Here is a 16852-nt window from a genome sequence, read left to right as displayed (position 1 = left end):
TTTTTTAAATACTTGAGCCTCTATCCATCTTTGTGTTCTCGTTTCTTATTACTTTCTTCCTTTTATATAATTTTCAAGGTTATAAAGAAAGTGAAAGAAGGGGTGTTGAAATAGAGAACAATTTTAATTAGGTTAAAAAAGCCAAACAATTCGATATTGAGCATTTTTAAAAGTGTGCTTGTGCAAAAACTACTAAATAAGGTACTAAAGTTGATACTCTTTCCGGTAAGGGTTAGAACTCCACTCATAATGCCCTATAATTAAATCTGAAAAACTGGCGGTCTTAAATTTAAAAGCATTTTTTTAAAAGAATTATAATATAAAAAAGAGTTAGAACTTATGACTAGCAAGGATAAAAGTGTATAATACTATTCTGTAGAGATTTTTGAGGTAAGAAAGCTAGAGCAGAGCGGTAATGCGGTATTTTGCTTTCTTAATCGTGTTAATTAAGATTATAGAAACTGGAACGTAGAAACTGGAACGTTAATTATGCAGTTAACGCAACATTACTAAGCAAATAGTATGTATGTTGTGAGCTTAAAAGCAGTTTGTAACTTAAAAGATGAAAAATTTGACAGAAAGATAAGGAATGCGTAAATCCCCCTTAACTCTCATTGGCGGAGTTCGCAGGGAAAACCGCCAGACCCGTCAGAAGTCCGGAAGCAGAGAGAGTATGACCTTTTAAAGCTTAGTGAATATAAGTATATTTAAAAACTTTATAAAAACCCTAAAACAAATATATACCCTTGGTTTTACTATGTTATTTGTGCTAGTTTTATTCTCCTCTATTGCATCAACAAACAATTTTCGTAACTTAATCCTGATAGTATAGTTTTTGAGTCCCGACTTTTTTTTTACTAAGTTAGGAACCAACCCACACTCATTTGAACTACGGGTTCTCAAGGAGAGTTGGTGGAAAAGTTTTATAAAAATGTAAAACTGGAAGCTGTTAAATTCAACGGAACTTAACGAAACCGTAGATAAAGCTCGACGCTGGCATGCGCAACACCTGTTAAATAATGCAAGGAAGAACTTCTTTAACCTTATATAAGAAAGAGATATTTTATATGCATTCAGTTAAACAGCATTAATTAGGACTACTTAAAGAAATAAGGCATCAAAAGAGTTAGAATCCATACTGTTTAGAAAGAAATTTGGACTACAATGGAGGATTTTAAAGCCTTAAAGAAGTTGCCAGCTCGAGCTGGAGAATTCTTGGGAAAGGAAAAATTTATTCTTTAACGAGAAAAAAGATCCCAACTTTCCTCCTAAAAATGAATGATATACCTCGCGCTTGTAATACCACTACTACATCCAGTAGTATTTTCAAGTTACTTTCTACTAAGGTCTTTTTTTCATGCTCAAGTCGACTCACTTAAGTTTTAGGGTTCCAGCTTAACTTATTGGTTAATTTAACACCTGCAAATGCAATGTCATTTACTATAATAGAATTTTAAAAATTAATAAAAAAATTATAAGCCAAAAATTAGTTAAACATATGTTTTAATAAAGTAAATTACTATAAAAAATTAAATAAACGAGGGTCAAAGTATAAGTTACTAGATAAATTAACTAAATTATATTTAAATTATAACTTTACCATCTATGGATTGCAACGCGTTATTTTAGCTCGGCTATGTGTTTCAACCCTTTGAGCATGCGCTTGCGTTGCCGACAGCACCCCGCTTTCTCCGCAAGAAAATGGGTACTTTTATGCTTGCTTAGCTTACTGAGTAAAACCTTACGTATAAACTGTATGCAGCGTCTTCGAAAGGCTTCAATCAATGTAACCAGTCAGGATTTGGTCGGTTTTTTTATACATTTTTATGAATATACAATTTAAATTAATTTAGTCTTTTTCTTGTTTTAGGCTTCGGTACTCAAAATAAATCTTCGCAAGGTGTGACTTTATTTATTATATACCATAATATCTTTATTTTTTGTTTAAAGGCTTTGGACTTCAAAGCACCAGTGGAACTCCTTCAGGTTTTCATTTTTAGCTGGGAACTTAGGCCTGTAAACTTTTTTGTAGGTTTTGGGCAGCAGAATTCCACGGCATCCTCAGGTTACTGTTTTAGAAAACAATGCTGTACTATTTAAATTAGATAGTTTTACCAACTTTAATACTTATTTAACGTTTTTATTAATAATATATCGCTGGAGTGTTAAAAAAAATAATAGTTTTTTAAAATAAGCTCTCGTAGTGCTTTAGAGTTTTTGAGGATGCAAAAATTTTAATTGTTTGGAAGTCAGGGTTTTCTGTACTAGTAGTTTTTTTTTAATTAAGTATTTTAATGGTTCTTTTTCCTTTATTAAATTTTAGTTTTTTATTTTTTTCGAAGGTTACTTATTTAACAAATTTTCGCAATTTTATTTTGTCGGCCTTTATATGAGACGTAATATTTCTTACACCCTCATTTGGGATATATATATATTTGCTACTCTTCTTAATCTTGCAGTGTGTTCAAAAACAATAATTTATACATTAACTGAAAACTTTGCTTATAATTTACCGTCGTTATATTTTAATTTTTTTTTGCTTAATTAAACACGAAAGATCTCACTTTTCTTATAATTTTTATTAGCTTTTGGGCAACCTCAGCCCACAACCTCTTGTAACTAACTATGTGGAATTTATGAACCTTTTATTGTCACACCTCGTGCGCTCCTCCCTTCTTTCTTCCAGGTTTTGGTCAATCTACTCAACCCCAAACTTTAGGAAATTGTTAGCCTATTCTATAATTGTCATACAAATTTTTTGAAACCGTTTTATAGCTTTTGCGTCCTCCTCTACGTTGTGCCAACCGCAGGGCCCCTCTCTAACTGGCTTCCCTCAGAAATTGGGGCAATCTCAGCAGCCCTCGTTTAGTCTCTCTTTTTTTTTTTTTATAATAACAGCTAAGCGACTTTTTCCTTGCTTTACCCAAACGAGATTTTGCGCAAAACCAGGCCCCTACATTTCCTGCAGGAGGTCTGTGCAGTTATATTTTTGTGTTGTATCTATTAGCCACAACGCTCTTTCCGTAGGATTTGGGCAACCGACTTCGGGCTTATCTTTTAAGCCTGGGGGTATCTTCTCTCAATTTTTAACTTTTGGGAAGTTAGGATCCTTCCCTTTTTTTGAGAAGCCGCCTTTGGTGCAACTCCAGCTATGAACGCCCTTTCCTCGTTTAACTCTAAGGTTTTGATTATTTTTCTTGTCTTCTCGTAAATAATATTACCTTAGCAGCCTGATGCTTCTTTAAAACCTTTTATACCCAATTCTGGAGGTTTTGGTTCGAATGCCCAAAGTTTCAGTTGGTTAATCTTATAGCTCTTTTATAGAAATTATTATAATTTTATATTACCTTAGGAGTTCTGGGTCTTCACAGGCCAGCGTAGGGAACTTGGGTCTTACTCATTGAGTTTAATTAACCAACTTTTGCTCATTGACCTTCAGGGACTACTCCTCACCAACAGCAACTTTGCCAGCTAAAGGAGAATCACCATCGGCTGATGTCGCAGCAGCTGAGCTTTTACGCGCAGGCAAACATTGAGGAAACTCCTTATGGTCTCTTTACTCGTGTTGTACTGCTTATACTAGTATTTACGGTGGTACAGGGATCCCTTTCGATATTATCGATAAATTCTCTGACCTTAAGCCATTGCTTATTTTCAAAAATTTATAAGCTCATTTCCTGTTGGTACCAATATTTCTGCTCATCGAAATTTTTTGTTAATGTGATGATTTAAACAGGCTTAAGACGAAAAGTTTATAATTTAAAAAAAATAATACTTTTTCCACCGCTCTGTCGCAATGGATGGTAATCAAAATAAATTGTTGCCTTTTATTGCGAAAACCTTTTATATGTTTATTTTGGACATAGTATACGTTACAATTATTGTGATAGGACTTCTCGTGATACCTCTGTGGAAGCTTTCGCGCAAGCCTGTCTTAGTTTAACTACTATGCATATCCCATTGGAGTTACTATAGCCATGATAAATAAGTTCTGGTAGGTATTTGGGTAGGCGACCAGGGCGATACACGATTCTTACAGGGAAAGAATTTAAAGCTTCTAGCAAATGACTTATCTTCATTTGTTTTTTTACCCGTCCTTGAAAATATGAGGGTGGACTGAAAATACAGTACTCGACTTGAATCTTATACACGACCTGAGTTTTCGCATCCATGCTCTTACCACTGAGCTACGATGACCACTCAAATTGCGTTATGACGGGTTTACGTGTTTAACCTGTTATTATGAGTAAAGTTCCCCTAAAAACTTTACCTCTTTAACTCTAACCAACATGCTATAATGGCTTTATTGCTCCAACTAAGTTTATTAGATAATTATAAAGTGTATTTTTTTTAAGGCGCATGACTTATATCAAGAAATCTTGTTGGAATTGCTGCAGTCCAAAGACTTTGTTATAATTAAAACAATTGTTTCAGCCTGAAAAGCTTTTAACCTAAACCTCTAGAAGGCGTTTAAGTCAAAATTAGTTAATAACTTGCGGCTCTACTATATTTGAGTTATAAGAAAGTTATTAAATAAATCTGTCTTGAAAAGTTGTTAAAAAAATATATTTAACCTTTTTTAAAATTATTATATTATTCAAAATAAGTAGAGTAGGTTAAGGAAATATAAGACAATTTTTAAAGTAGGGTTACAATAATCTTCGAATCGAAGGCTTTCTTTTGGGCGGACTTACAAATCATAAAAAAGACTGTTAAAAAGGCGGTATGATGGTCTCGTCAAATGGTATACCGTTATTATATTTATGATATTAATTGTCAGAAGCCTGTCTAACATTACGGAAAAATTACCTATACTAAATCTATTTAAAATACAATTACACCGAATTTAAGGCAGAAACAAGCAGCTTTGTGGTACTTGGCTAGTGACTAGATTACTGGAACTTTCTTCTTTGGTTTAACAGCAATCAGACTAGTTCCCTCTCTGTAAATTTACTCGGAGCATCCTTCAGTATCTAAGCATCGTACGTCTCCGAATAAGGTCGAACCTACGGTAAACTACAACGTTTCGGCTTCCTCGTCGTCTTCTGATGACTGGCCTTGTATATTTCAAGATAAGCAAATTCGGGTCGGATTGCTATTTAAGAGTAGGTTACACGTTGAACGTAGTTACTGTACTAAAAGGGTGCTGTTTTATCATATGCCGACTACCGCCTGGGGCTTGAGCTGAATAGTCCAAAGTAGCTTACCATATTTGTAGCTTATTATCTTCCCCGGGGATGATCAAACGAAGTAAGACGTGAATAAAGTTTTTATGCTCTGGATTACATAAGGTCAGAGCTTAGATCATCTTGAACTATGCTAGCCTGCACGCTTCGTATTGGAAAACAGGAGTCTGCATGAGGTCTTTATATGGATCTATCCCTTTGGGTTTGCCAGAGTCATAACTAACAAAGCTGGGTTTACTAAGTTGGATCCTTTCCCTATTACTGAGATGTTATGTCTTGACTGCCTTTCTAGTAACTCATCTCTTAAAACGCTGTATATGTACTTATCTGTAATACCCGCTCCTTCATTGGTGTCCTCTAGTAGGCGGAAACCCTAGAAGTGATGAGTTAGTGTTGTTATGCCCTGACTTTCTAGGGTCTAACTAGTAGTAGTGCCTGCGCCAGTTGTAAATGATTGCGTACGAGAGCTTTGGGCGTTCCTTCAAAGAGCTAAGAAAGTGGCATTTTATATGTAATACAAAATGTATATTATTAACAAACATCCAGGGGCTGATAAACTTAGTTGGAAACTGGTGATATCATATAGTGAACTTTCGAGTGCTATACTCGAGTAGTAGTAATTTTGGAGGAGAGCACTTTATATTTCCTATGTAGAATAGCTCTCTGACCTGGCTTCCTTTCTAAAATTGTAGTTTTGTACTCTTTTAGAGCATAAATAAAGATGAAAAAGATGCGTTATACAATAGTGTTGTTTCTCAGTATAAACTGATGTCAGTTCGGCACTGTTATAAAAGTGTATCAATAATAGTACTAGTCTAGAGTTGTATCAAGGGTTGAGAAGGAAGTAACTAAAATTTGTTAGTCAATTTTAGTTACTTCGATAGTTGCCAACTAGGATAGAACTCCACTGAACATGGTTATTATTTAGCTTTATACCATTCCAGTAATAATGCATTACCTATTAGTTTTCAGCTAGCTAATAAATATTTAAGTACGATGCAAATAGCATTGGTTTTATAAAGGGCTAATATGCGGAGAAAAGCACCTACGTAACTTTATCTAACGGTGCTAAAGTTTCCCTTTTTTTTTACACCAAATTGTGGCTTTTGTCCTAACGACCTCGAAATACAGCGTTGGGGGTTTTTGGTTTTCTACCTCAAATACTGGAGGGAAGACTCTCAAACTAGTTCATTTCTAGCCACCATTAGTAATACTTAAAAGATGATAACTTGAGTCTTCCACTATCATTTTCTACGAAAAACGAAGATAGTTTAGTGGAATTTTCGAGTTATAGTTAGAATCGAGGGACACATGTTTAATAAGCCTTTGTGTAGAGTTGAGTAGTCCAATCTAAGCTAGGAACTTTCAATGCTGTCAGTTCATAAATATGAAGACGATTAACGGAAAGAAGAATGAAAAACTTTATTACAACTATTATTACTTAAAGTAATAATACTAAAGGATACTAAAGTAAGAATGCTAAAGTTTAGATAAATTAACATAAAATTTATACTTAAATTACTAGATATAGACTGTTGGTAAGGTTTCAGAGATACACAAATTTACTTTAAATTATTAGTGCTATCAATAAGGGTAAAAATGGAAGACATTATTACCTGACTGAATGTTCTATTTTACCTAGGAGTTGAAAACAGGAATGGTACGCATGCTTGCGGCAGTCAGTTAGAATCATCCCTAATCCTGGTACTTTTATGTGTCGGTGCGGTGCTGTTAGCCTGTTGACTCGTATACTGCTCTTGATAATTGACTGCTCTCTAGGTGATTGGGTTATTAAACTAGGGCTATTAACCTGTATGCATGTATCTAATGCGTCGCTCCATCTCAACTATGAATTGTTTCCTCCCAATCTGCTTAACGACCGAGTAAAGTATGATCTTCCAACTAGAGTTAGCAATAAAAAAACTAATGAAATCTTATCAAACCCGCTACAACTTGAATACAATTTTACCTGTGTCATTGTAAACTAGCCTCTACTTTTTGGCATGCTTGGGACAAAGGGGTCGTTTTTGACATCAAGGTATAAGCCTAAGTCGTTACAGTTACTAGAATAAGTAACAGTGGTTCGTATACTTTTTACGGAGGTTCAGTAATCAGAACTTTGGTGTAAGATGATATAAGACTAGGTTATAGCCAAGGTTGGCAGTTCTAATAGTTATATTATTGTTGGTTGGTTGAATAATCAGCAACTGATATGCAAGATTAATTGGCTTAAGCTCAGAAAACAACTTTTTACTACCCGCATCGCTTTGAGATGCCTTTAGTCTCCTTGACTAGTCTTGTATTTAAATAAATAGGATTCGGGTCGGATGGGCGTCTAGGAGTGAAATAAACGTTGAATAGAACGCGGTACTTTTGATAGTACATACGCTAAATCGAGATCGGAGCAAAAACACCGTAGAGAGAATATAAATCAACTTTAGAACAGGGTGTTGTCTTTAAACCTATGAAATACTCTACTTAACAGGTTAAATACGTAAAACCATCCTACAAGGATCGAGAGTTGTTGCCGTAGCTCAGCGGTTAGGAGTCTTGACTTGCCTACTCAAGGCCGGGGGTCATCCCCACCCACGCAACTCTCTTTTTCGATCTTTAAAAGTCGGATATTTAAACCTCGCCATCTAATACTACCTTGCCTTTGAAGAGTAATATCAAAATTGTCAGCGAGATCATCTTAAGGTCCTTTATAATATTTAAAATATTTGATGGATAATGTTCATTTAGTGTAGGGTTGTTTAGGGTTGTTCTATCGATGTAAAATCGTTCTTATGAGATAGCATTCTTAAAGTTACTTATAATTAGTTTCATAAGTAGTGTTGAATTGAGTGCTATTGTATTATATTTAATACAACTCTTTTTTAAACAGGTCTCTAGTGATTGATTTTACTCTAGGGAATAACATCTTTTTATCACTTGGCTTTAGCATAAATTTAAACGAAGCTTGAGATATCTTGTATCTTGCCGTGTATACTTATCTTGAGCTCGACCTTATATCTTGATCTTTCCTCGTGATCTCCTTGTAAAAGGAAGGCTTAAATTTAGAGAATCATGACTTTGGTTGCCTTGTCCTTGATAAATGTCTTCATAGTGTCTATATTTCTTAATACCAATGAAACTACTTTAAAGTGGCGACGCTAGGTTCTAAAAGAAGACCTCTAAATAAAAAATTAGCTACTAACTGCATCACATGTGCGAGGTTTTATCATACTTCCGAACTAAGGAAGAATGAGAATGCTTACGCTGGTTTTACTAGGATCATCCATGAGACTGGTGCTTCTATGTATCCTGTGTCTTTAAGTTCGTTTGCTACTCTAGATAGCATACTATAATAATTGCCCGCGCCATGATCGTAGCGCGCTCCTCGGTTGGTTTAAGCTTGGTGAATTCCAAAATATCGAGTTTTACTTTACTCCACAGAAAATACTAACTATAATTCAGGAGGTTGGTTATGCTCACGATCAACTTTAATAAATCTACTATTCTGAGTGGGACACGATACTTTTTTAGAAACCTATTATTAAAGCAACATGTTAAACCTAATTAAAAAGTTTGGTTAGCGACCTATTCAATAATAAAGGCTACTGGATACAGGCACTATATTAGCTTAAAAAGTGGTCATTTTTAATAATTAAGACGTTTATAAACCCGTAAAAAAAAAAAAGCTAATTAATTCTCTCTCGGTGCCTATTTTCTCTCACGCGCAGCTAACTGATTAAACTTTTTTGCGCAGAAGCTTGTGTCACACACAACATTGGGCTTTGATTAAAGCGATCTAAGCTAGTTTCAAAGGTAGTAATTTAAATTCAAGATCTAGGCTTCAGCTGTATAGTTCGGGCTATTATAACGGTAGCACTTTGTCAAAGAATTGGTTTGGCTCTGGCTGTAAGTTATATTATTTAGCAACTTTTGTCCTTTGTTGCAATTCTTCTTGGGCGAGGATTGGGTTTTGCCCCTATGCTCATGTCGTAAAGAGGCCAATAATTGGCCCTATATAAAAAGAACGTCCAGCCTTTGCATTATTCCCTGCGACTTCTCGATGGTTTCGATTTAGGGCATCAATGAGGTGCCAGCCGTAGGTGGAATGCAACGCAAATGCAGAAATACATGTCTCGGTTATGTCACCCTCTACTGTTGTTCAATAGGTTTAAAAGTAATAAAACAACCTTATTACCGTGGTATAACTTCCTGAGTTCAGCTATGTTTTGAGGGTTGCATTGTACTGCGGAGAGTTGCAGATCGTGTAACGCGCGTATCGAAAGGTATGCTCTTCGGCTTGGTAAAAACCAAAGGTTGATTAAAGTACTTCAACAGGTGCTATCTTCCCTGTATTTTGTAGCCCAAGTTATGGCTAACCTCATGCCTTGGACCTGGTGCTTCATTTTCGCTAGCTTGAAACTTTGAGCTATTTAGATTGACTTTAGTAGTTTCTTATATTAAAACTAAGTAACTTTAATAAAATACTTAAGCATTGTATACTGACCTTGCCTCTTCTTAGCCGGTGCTTAGGGAGAACTAGAGAAACCCTGGTTGAAATTTGGGGAAACTAACTAAGTTGCTAACGTAAAACAATATACCTTCCAAGTACGTGCGCCCAAAAGCAAACTTTTGACTGCTCTTACTAATGAGTGATGACTAATAGCGCTATCACTCTTTTCCGGGGTCTCTAGTGCAGTCAAATACTTGAGTTAAACCTGAAGGATTATTGGCTAAATAACCAAGACATCACGGTCTAATAACCGGTGCTTGGAAGACAAGGTTTGGCTGTACTAGTGTGGTTACTATTCTAAATGAATCCGTCTAGCTAAAGGTGCAATTTATAGGGAAACTAAGTAGTGTTATTAACCAGTTACTTATATATATATATAAGCGGCGGATCCCTACAACCAGGATATTAAACCGCTTGTATTATATAAACTTAGCTACTTCAAATAATTTGTAGTGAGTCAAGTGCACCTGCCTGACCCAACGATCAAAACAGTTAGATAAACGGTCAGACAGTATAAACTAGTAAATTAACAACAGTAGCACGCGAGCCTCAGAAAGCATTTGGTTGCACATAAACTAGGATAAATTATCACTAGTTTACAGTTTACCCTGCGTTGAAACACGCCCTTTAAGACTTAGAGGTAAGACATAACCTTTTATAGGCGATGCTCTTTTTAACAGTGTGGGCTTTAAAAAAAACAGTTATGATCCAAGCTCACTTTAGGACTCTCCTCGGTCCATGTCAATTCTGATCACTACTCTTTATAGCACGGCAACAATATTTGAAACCCCATGCTAGTAATCACTTCCAAGAAAGGAGGAATAATACATAAAATTACGATGATTCAAGTTAAAACATGAACCCAAAGAAAAAAGCTAAAGAGATTTTCGTTTTTTGCCATCAAGTGTTTGTTGATGAGAAAATTTTAATCTTGCGCGAAACTTTAAGCTCGAGACCTCTAACCAATACCATAAACCAAATTAATAGTGAACTCTAACAAAGTATAACTTAAATTACTCTATGTAAGGGTCATACACTATGTTGGTAATTGACAAGCACTTATTAATTCTTACGGCTAAAAGATTTTAAATAAGCTGAGCATTATAGGGTGAAAAATGCTAATCATTCAATTATTAACCGGGTAGCAACATAAAGTTTAATTTTAGTTACCACGGTGGTCACCCTTTAGGAAAAAAGCATTTTCACATTTTTGACCCTCCCCATCTATAAATTAAGTTAATTAGGAGGACTTAGTTAAGGCCCTGAAAAAATATTAGCATTTTTACTAATAATAATTTTTGGAGCATCGAGCTAAATCTAAAGTTTTATCTTTTTGTATCAGGCTATGCCAATCTAAAGGAGCATACTTGGAAGCTTGCAAAACATCGTAACCTATTACATCATTAATCTAAAAGGAATTGGGGATCAAAGGTGTTTTATAGGCAAACCACAAGGAAGCCCACACAATACCTTTACAACTGGTTACAGTTAAAAAAAAGTAATGAATGCGATTATATTTTAACTAAGGGGATAAAGCCCTTCTCAGTTGTCCTCTTTTAGGTCTCTTTATTACCAAATAAAAAGATACTTTGGGCAGCGGCTATAACCTGAAAACGATTATTGAGTATGCACGTGCCTAAACTTAAACCAGTGCTTTATTTACTAATATTTAAGGGAGGGTAAAGGGCATTAATATGTGCTCCTTATTAGTTGGAACTGGAAGAGAAACCCTTCGGTTACAGGCACTAACCTGATACGCATTACTTAATTAAAAAAACCAGTCCAGACTTGGCTCCACACTCTAAAGCTTTACTGTTCTAATTTTCCTCTAGGCTTCTCTGTTTCAAACACTTCCTCAATACTTCTCTACTACTAGAAAAATGGGAAGAACTTACAAAGACTACTAATGACCAATAAGCACAAAAATAAAACATGGTGCTGTTACTTGAGGTACACTTCGCCTACTTGACTATAATCTCTTTAGCAAACAGCATTGCAGAAACTAGTTTTAGTGGTTTCACGTTCTAGCCTAAGACCCTTCAGTGCTAATATGTAACAACAGTTGCTTCTTTCTCATGTGTACAAGTAGAATTGATATGGCTAAGTCAAAGCCTGAAACACCCTTTATAAAACCAAGATAAGTAAAAAAATTCTACTTAAAAAATTAAACTAAGGCATTTTGACCTAACTATAAACACAGTTCTTAAAAGGAAATAACCACACCGCTCATGATAATTTTTTGTCAATCCTAGGGAATATTATGAGTGTCTTATATGCTAAAGTTAAAGGGGCAAGGTAGAGAACAAGTGTGTCGTTAATCAGCCATGAAACTCAAAGCGCTTCTCTCGAAAGTAGTTGGCTTGAGGCATAAAAAGTTTTATTATAAAAAAGCTGTTCGCTAAAGATAGTTAGTCTTATTTTCTAGATTTATAGCTATAATAAGCACTTTTTTAGCTGGAGTTTATGTTAAACCGTTGTTTAAGTCCGTGGAATCTATTTGATGGCAATCGCTTCCTCAGGTTCAGGAATGTCTTACAACGTTAATTAGGCGCTAATAAGGCGAGCATATTTACTCAAAGTCTATTTTATAGTAAAGTTATTTTAAGAAAGTTGTATATTATATACGCTCGTGAGGAATGAGTATTCTCGTTTCGTTCGACCTAGACATAGTTAGCTTAAAGTCGCATCTTTTAGTACGATAAGAGTAATCCTGGATGAAAGTTAGCTTCCTTACTTTCAAAAAAGATTTTAAAAATAATGTTTTTTTAGTTGTGATGTTAGTTTTCATCGGTTAGAAGATTGTTTCATATTAAAAGTATTCCATACTTCTTTTAATTGCCCAAAGTAGTTAGTAGTGTGTAAACTTCTTATAGCTAGAAGGTTTGGTAGTTCTACTTAAGTAAAACGATTGATAAACCTCGGTCTATCTGTTTAAATATGTAAAAGCAGATGGTACTATGTCAGCACCAAGCAGTTGAAGCCGCAAAAAGACCAAGAAAGTATATTCCTCTAAAAATGCTAGAGTTCTATTAGGTATAGTACAACCAAGGAGCACTCTCGACACTAACTAGCTAGTTCTACTGATGTAAAACTATAAAACCCTCCCTAGTGGGAAAAAAAGAGCGAGAAAGTTTTTGCTTTTATTTTTCAGGTGTTATAGAGGAAGAAAATTTGATACAAATTTATCTTACAGGACCCTTATACGTTGACTTCAAAATTAATTCAAAAAAAAAATGAAGATGCAAAACATAGCCTCAAATATATAGTATATACTAGGAAAGAACACTATTTCCTTAAAGGTATCTTTATATAGAAGGTTACTACTATTGCATTATATATGAGAAATAAGCAGTATTTCGATCAGCCAAATAAGTTAGCTTAAGACGGCGAACCAATTGAATAGACCCCTTTAAAATATTATGTTTAATAGTAACTAATTTATATCCAACTAGTTAAAGAATCTTGGGTCGTTGCAACAACGTTATTTTAATCACTCATACTAGTAAGCCACATAGCTCCGAGTTATTTAAGAAGAACGTCCGAAGCTTTCGTTTGCAAAATTTACATCTAATGCTAGCACTACTACTACTTAGACCTTAGAAAGTAAGCCAAAAATCAACTCCTCTTTTCTAAGACCTCCGCGGGACCAGAGGATAAAATGGCACTTCAATCAAGGCGTACGCAACAATTCTAGTATTTTATCGCACGTAGCATACGAACCTAAAAACAGAGAGCACAAACCATTTTTATTATCGCAAAAGTAAGATAGAACCTTGTAGAGGTGATGCTGTTTACTACAGATTTAGGGAAGTTATCCCTAATTATGCAGCTAGCATCTATTAAAATGATCCAATTTCACCTATGACTCTCCTAGGCTTGTATCAATCCTAAGTAAGTTGTTTAAATCACGTTAACCATACTCATGCCTCCTTGTGTTTGAAACATTTCCTTAAATAAGAGAGAACTCGAGAGCCAACTTTATTATTTTTTAGTCTAGAGTCAAAGCGAGCAGTTTGGAACAGAGGGTTACCAAACAGCACAGTGATGCTAGTCACCCACCTTAACCAGGGAGTTCGTTAAATAATACATAAACACATTATATATACAAAGCAATAACACATAAACTAGACCAAAGTAAACCGCACGAAAATATTAATCTTAATACAAACCATTTAAATAACATCGTTAAAACTCTTAAATATAAACACAAATTTAAACGTTTAAGAAGGGATTTTTCTAATTATATAATAATCCATACAAATATGGTAATTAATCGACCGTTGCACCTCTTTACTGACCCGAAGAGATATATGTTTACTCTATAAAATGATTGCTCGATTGCCTATATTAAATACAATTCCCGTTTTATTTATTCTCGCCATTTTCGTTGTTGGTGTTAAGAATTTGTAAGCACGATAGACTTCTTAACTACAAGCTTTAAACATGACACTTCAAAGCGCTTCACTTAGACCACACTTCCGTTTTTTAAAGAAAATTAAAAATACAGACATACTAGATGAGTAATATTTGAACCACAGCACACTATACAAAAGCTTAAGACCTTTACACAAATAACTCATTCTGGTCAATAAATACAAAACGCGCGAAAATACCCCAAAAATCCCCTAACCCGTTCTTATTCCAAAATCAGCGAGGTATGTCCTTGCGCCAACATGAGACACACACGCAAAGAAGCTCTTACACTTGTATTATATTAAAAAGCACCAGTTAATTAAAACGCCAGATAATTAATCAAACTGGTACTGAACAAATGTCACTTACCCTCATTACATAAACGATCGAACACTGCCACACAACTTACACGAAAAAAAAAATTAACACAATAATTGGCAATTATATCTATATATTACCGAAAAGTTAACTTTACTCGATCAAGAATGAAAATGCTCTAATTCTAAACATAATCTATTTTCACAGGAGATTTAATGAAAACGGTTACATAGTAAATTCTATCAAAATAGGGCAATTCTTACTTAAAGGTGGTATCAACGTATGGGCGACCAACAAAGAATTTGCGTTATACATAGCCAGACTTAGAAAAATTACAAATTTCATTGTTTTTTATACAGAAAATAAATTAAAATATACCAGGTGGAACTTTCAAAATAAGGGTATACTAATTACTACATTCTTAAACAAATTTTCCACATATACAATTAACCACTCTTCAATATTGCAAAATATGCATGAAAATCAGAATGAAGAGGAAAGTTAAAAGTAAACATCTCCAAACCCATTCCAATCAAACACTTGGACAACTGATATGCGTAGACACACTTAAAAGAGACACATAATTACACAAGAAATACAAATAGTAATAGTAGAAACAGATGCGCGTTCTAGGTGATAGTCTACACCGACCACGAGGTTGTAAGAACACACACCGTGGAGAAGCTTTTAATAACAGTTCTCCACGTTAAACTTAAAATAAAATGTAAGAACTATTAGATTAAGCAGGTATACTCAAGGGGTAATATGGCTGATAAATATACAAAAACCCTTGATTTGATATTCAACAGAAAGCACATTATAATTTAAAGTTAAATAAAAAAAATACACCACACTAACATGGTATGCAATCAATATACACGTACAGTTAAACAAAATTAAACAACACAGTAAAAATAATTTAATGATACATCAACTAAAAACATCATAAACTAGTACTTTCTAAATAAACACATAAACATTTAGGCAGAAACTAACCAATATTACTATATACAAACTGGTGATTGTAGGCTCTATAACGTCAAATGGAACGGAAAAAGATATGATTTTATAAAAAATCTTAATTTTGGAAGGGGGGATCGCCTCTAGTAAACTTAACTCTCTTCTTTTTGTTCTCATCTTTTCTGTTGCTGATGTTATTGGAGTCCGCCCATGCATGATTACCTAATTGTATAATGACCATCTTTCAAAATGTTATTTGTTAGAAATTACCAGGAGTGGGTCTCTCGAAAGTTAACTATTAGGTCCATTATTTTTGGGGCACGTACAATGCGCTAATACCAGAGAACAAGGCTCCTAGGAAATTTACAAAAAGTGTGCTATAGTAATCGTTAGTTATGTTGCAAAGGTTTAATAAGTTGGCACCAAAACTCAATAGTCCTGTCACTATCCGAAATACCCACACCATTGTTTTCAACTTTTAAAATTAGATTTCGCTTACTTCGTAATGTTAAAAAATGAATGATACCAGGTTCGCCTACTACGCTGCTCGTTTAGATCTATAAATTGCGACGTTCCAAGCCAATATCACTTTGGTCAAAGCGAGATGCTAAAAACTTTAGACGAGCGTTGGTCTTCTTTTTCTTATATATGACTTTTGCCGACTGAGTTAAATAGTTGTGTTTTAGGGCATACTTACCTAGGGTAAATTAGAAAATATATAAATAAAAGTTTACAATATCAACAACGAAGAAGGAGAGAACAAGAAGAAGGGAAGTTGTTTTATTATAAAAAACCAAGCCGTTTATAAACCTTTAAAAAGGTTAAAAAACATTTCATTACGTATATTTGAAAATTTTTTGAATTAACATTAGTGCAGTTTAGCTTAAAAGATATGCCACAGTCAACAATTATCAAATTTGTATATAATAATATATGTGTCCTAGCAAAGTAAAGAATCCTTTTTTTAAAATGTTTTTAATTAGTTTATCTTTTATTATTTCGGTGTGTTCATTTTGGTTTAAGTATGTGTAATTTTCAAATAAAGTTAGCCCAAAAGTTGTAAGGTTCGATGGTGCTAGTTGGATAAAAGTCATACTTGAAATGTTGAAGTACTAGTTTCACGTTTAATTTTCAACTTATTTCTTAGTACTGTGGAAGATACTGCAGAGATTTAGAGTTACTATTTAACAATCTACAGAGCAAAGAGACGTTGTTTCCTATAAAGAGTTAGAAGCAAGAGACTTATTTTAGTCGGGCGTCAGTTCAAACATTAACATGACTTCGATTAGAACTGCTCGAAGAAAATATCCTTGTTAAGATTATAATTGTTGTAAAGTATTATGAGATTAACAAAGTTGAAAAGGTTTTTAGATTAGCAGTTACATTTTTACTATGGCAGGTAATCTACCAAGGTAAGTACACAATACCGGTGCCGTACCAATAACACAGAGCGAGATAAATGCAGAAATTT

General features: G+C 34.4%; 1 protein-coding gene across 6 annotated transcripts; it reads left to right on the top strand.

Annotated features, from left to right (window-relative positions):
* Nucleotides 1–1687: 1687 nt before the first annotated feature.
* Nucleotides 1688–3782, top strand: LOC135120771 (nucleoporin NUP42-like). Of its 6 annotated transcripts, none has more exons than XM_064045109.1 (16): nucleotides 1688–1705; nucleotides 1763–1804; nucleotides 1871–1900; nucleotides 1951–1986; nucleotides 2033–2065; nucleotides 2586–2615; nucleotides 2687–2725; nucleotides 2776–2868; nucleotides 2933–2971; nucleotides 3028–3069; nucleotides 3129–3181; nucleotides 3227–3300; nucleotides 3353–3390; nucleotides 3440–3550; nucleotides 3601–3679; nucleotides 3737–3782. In XM_064045109.1, the coding sequence occupies exons 1-15, from the start codon at nucleotides 1702–1704 to the stop codon at nucleotides 3666–3668; spliced, it is 732 nt and encodes a 243-aa protein (XP_063901179.1). In that variant the 5' UTR covers nucleotides 1688–1701; the 3' UTR covers nucleotides 3669–3679; nucleotides 3737–3782. The 6 variants fall into 6 exon arrangements, with proteins under 6 accessions (XP_063901179.1, XP_063901180.1, XP_063901177.1 ...); XM_064045110.1 differs by having other exon boundaries at nucleotides 3126–3181; nucleotides 3230–3300; XM_064045107.1 differs by having other exon boundaries at nucleotides 3126–3181.
* The last annotated feature ends 13070 nt before the right edge of the window (nucleotides 3783–16852 follow it).

The sequence above is a fragment of the Zophobas morio genome, unplaced genomic scaffold (assembly GCF_036711695.1).
Source record: "Zophobas morio isolate AGI-343-1 ecotype UQ-CSIRO unplaced genomic scaffold, CSIRO_AGI_Zmor_V1 ptg000419l, whole genome shotgun sequence".
Taxonomy (NCBI): domain Eukaryota; kingdom Metazoa; phylum Arthropoda; class Insecta; order Coleoptera; family Tenebrionidae; genus Zophobas; species Zophobas morio.
This window is presented reverse-complemented; position numbering and strand designations above follow the sequence as displayed.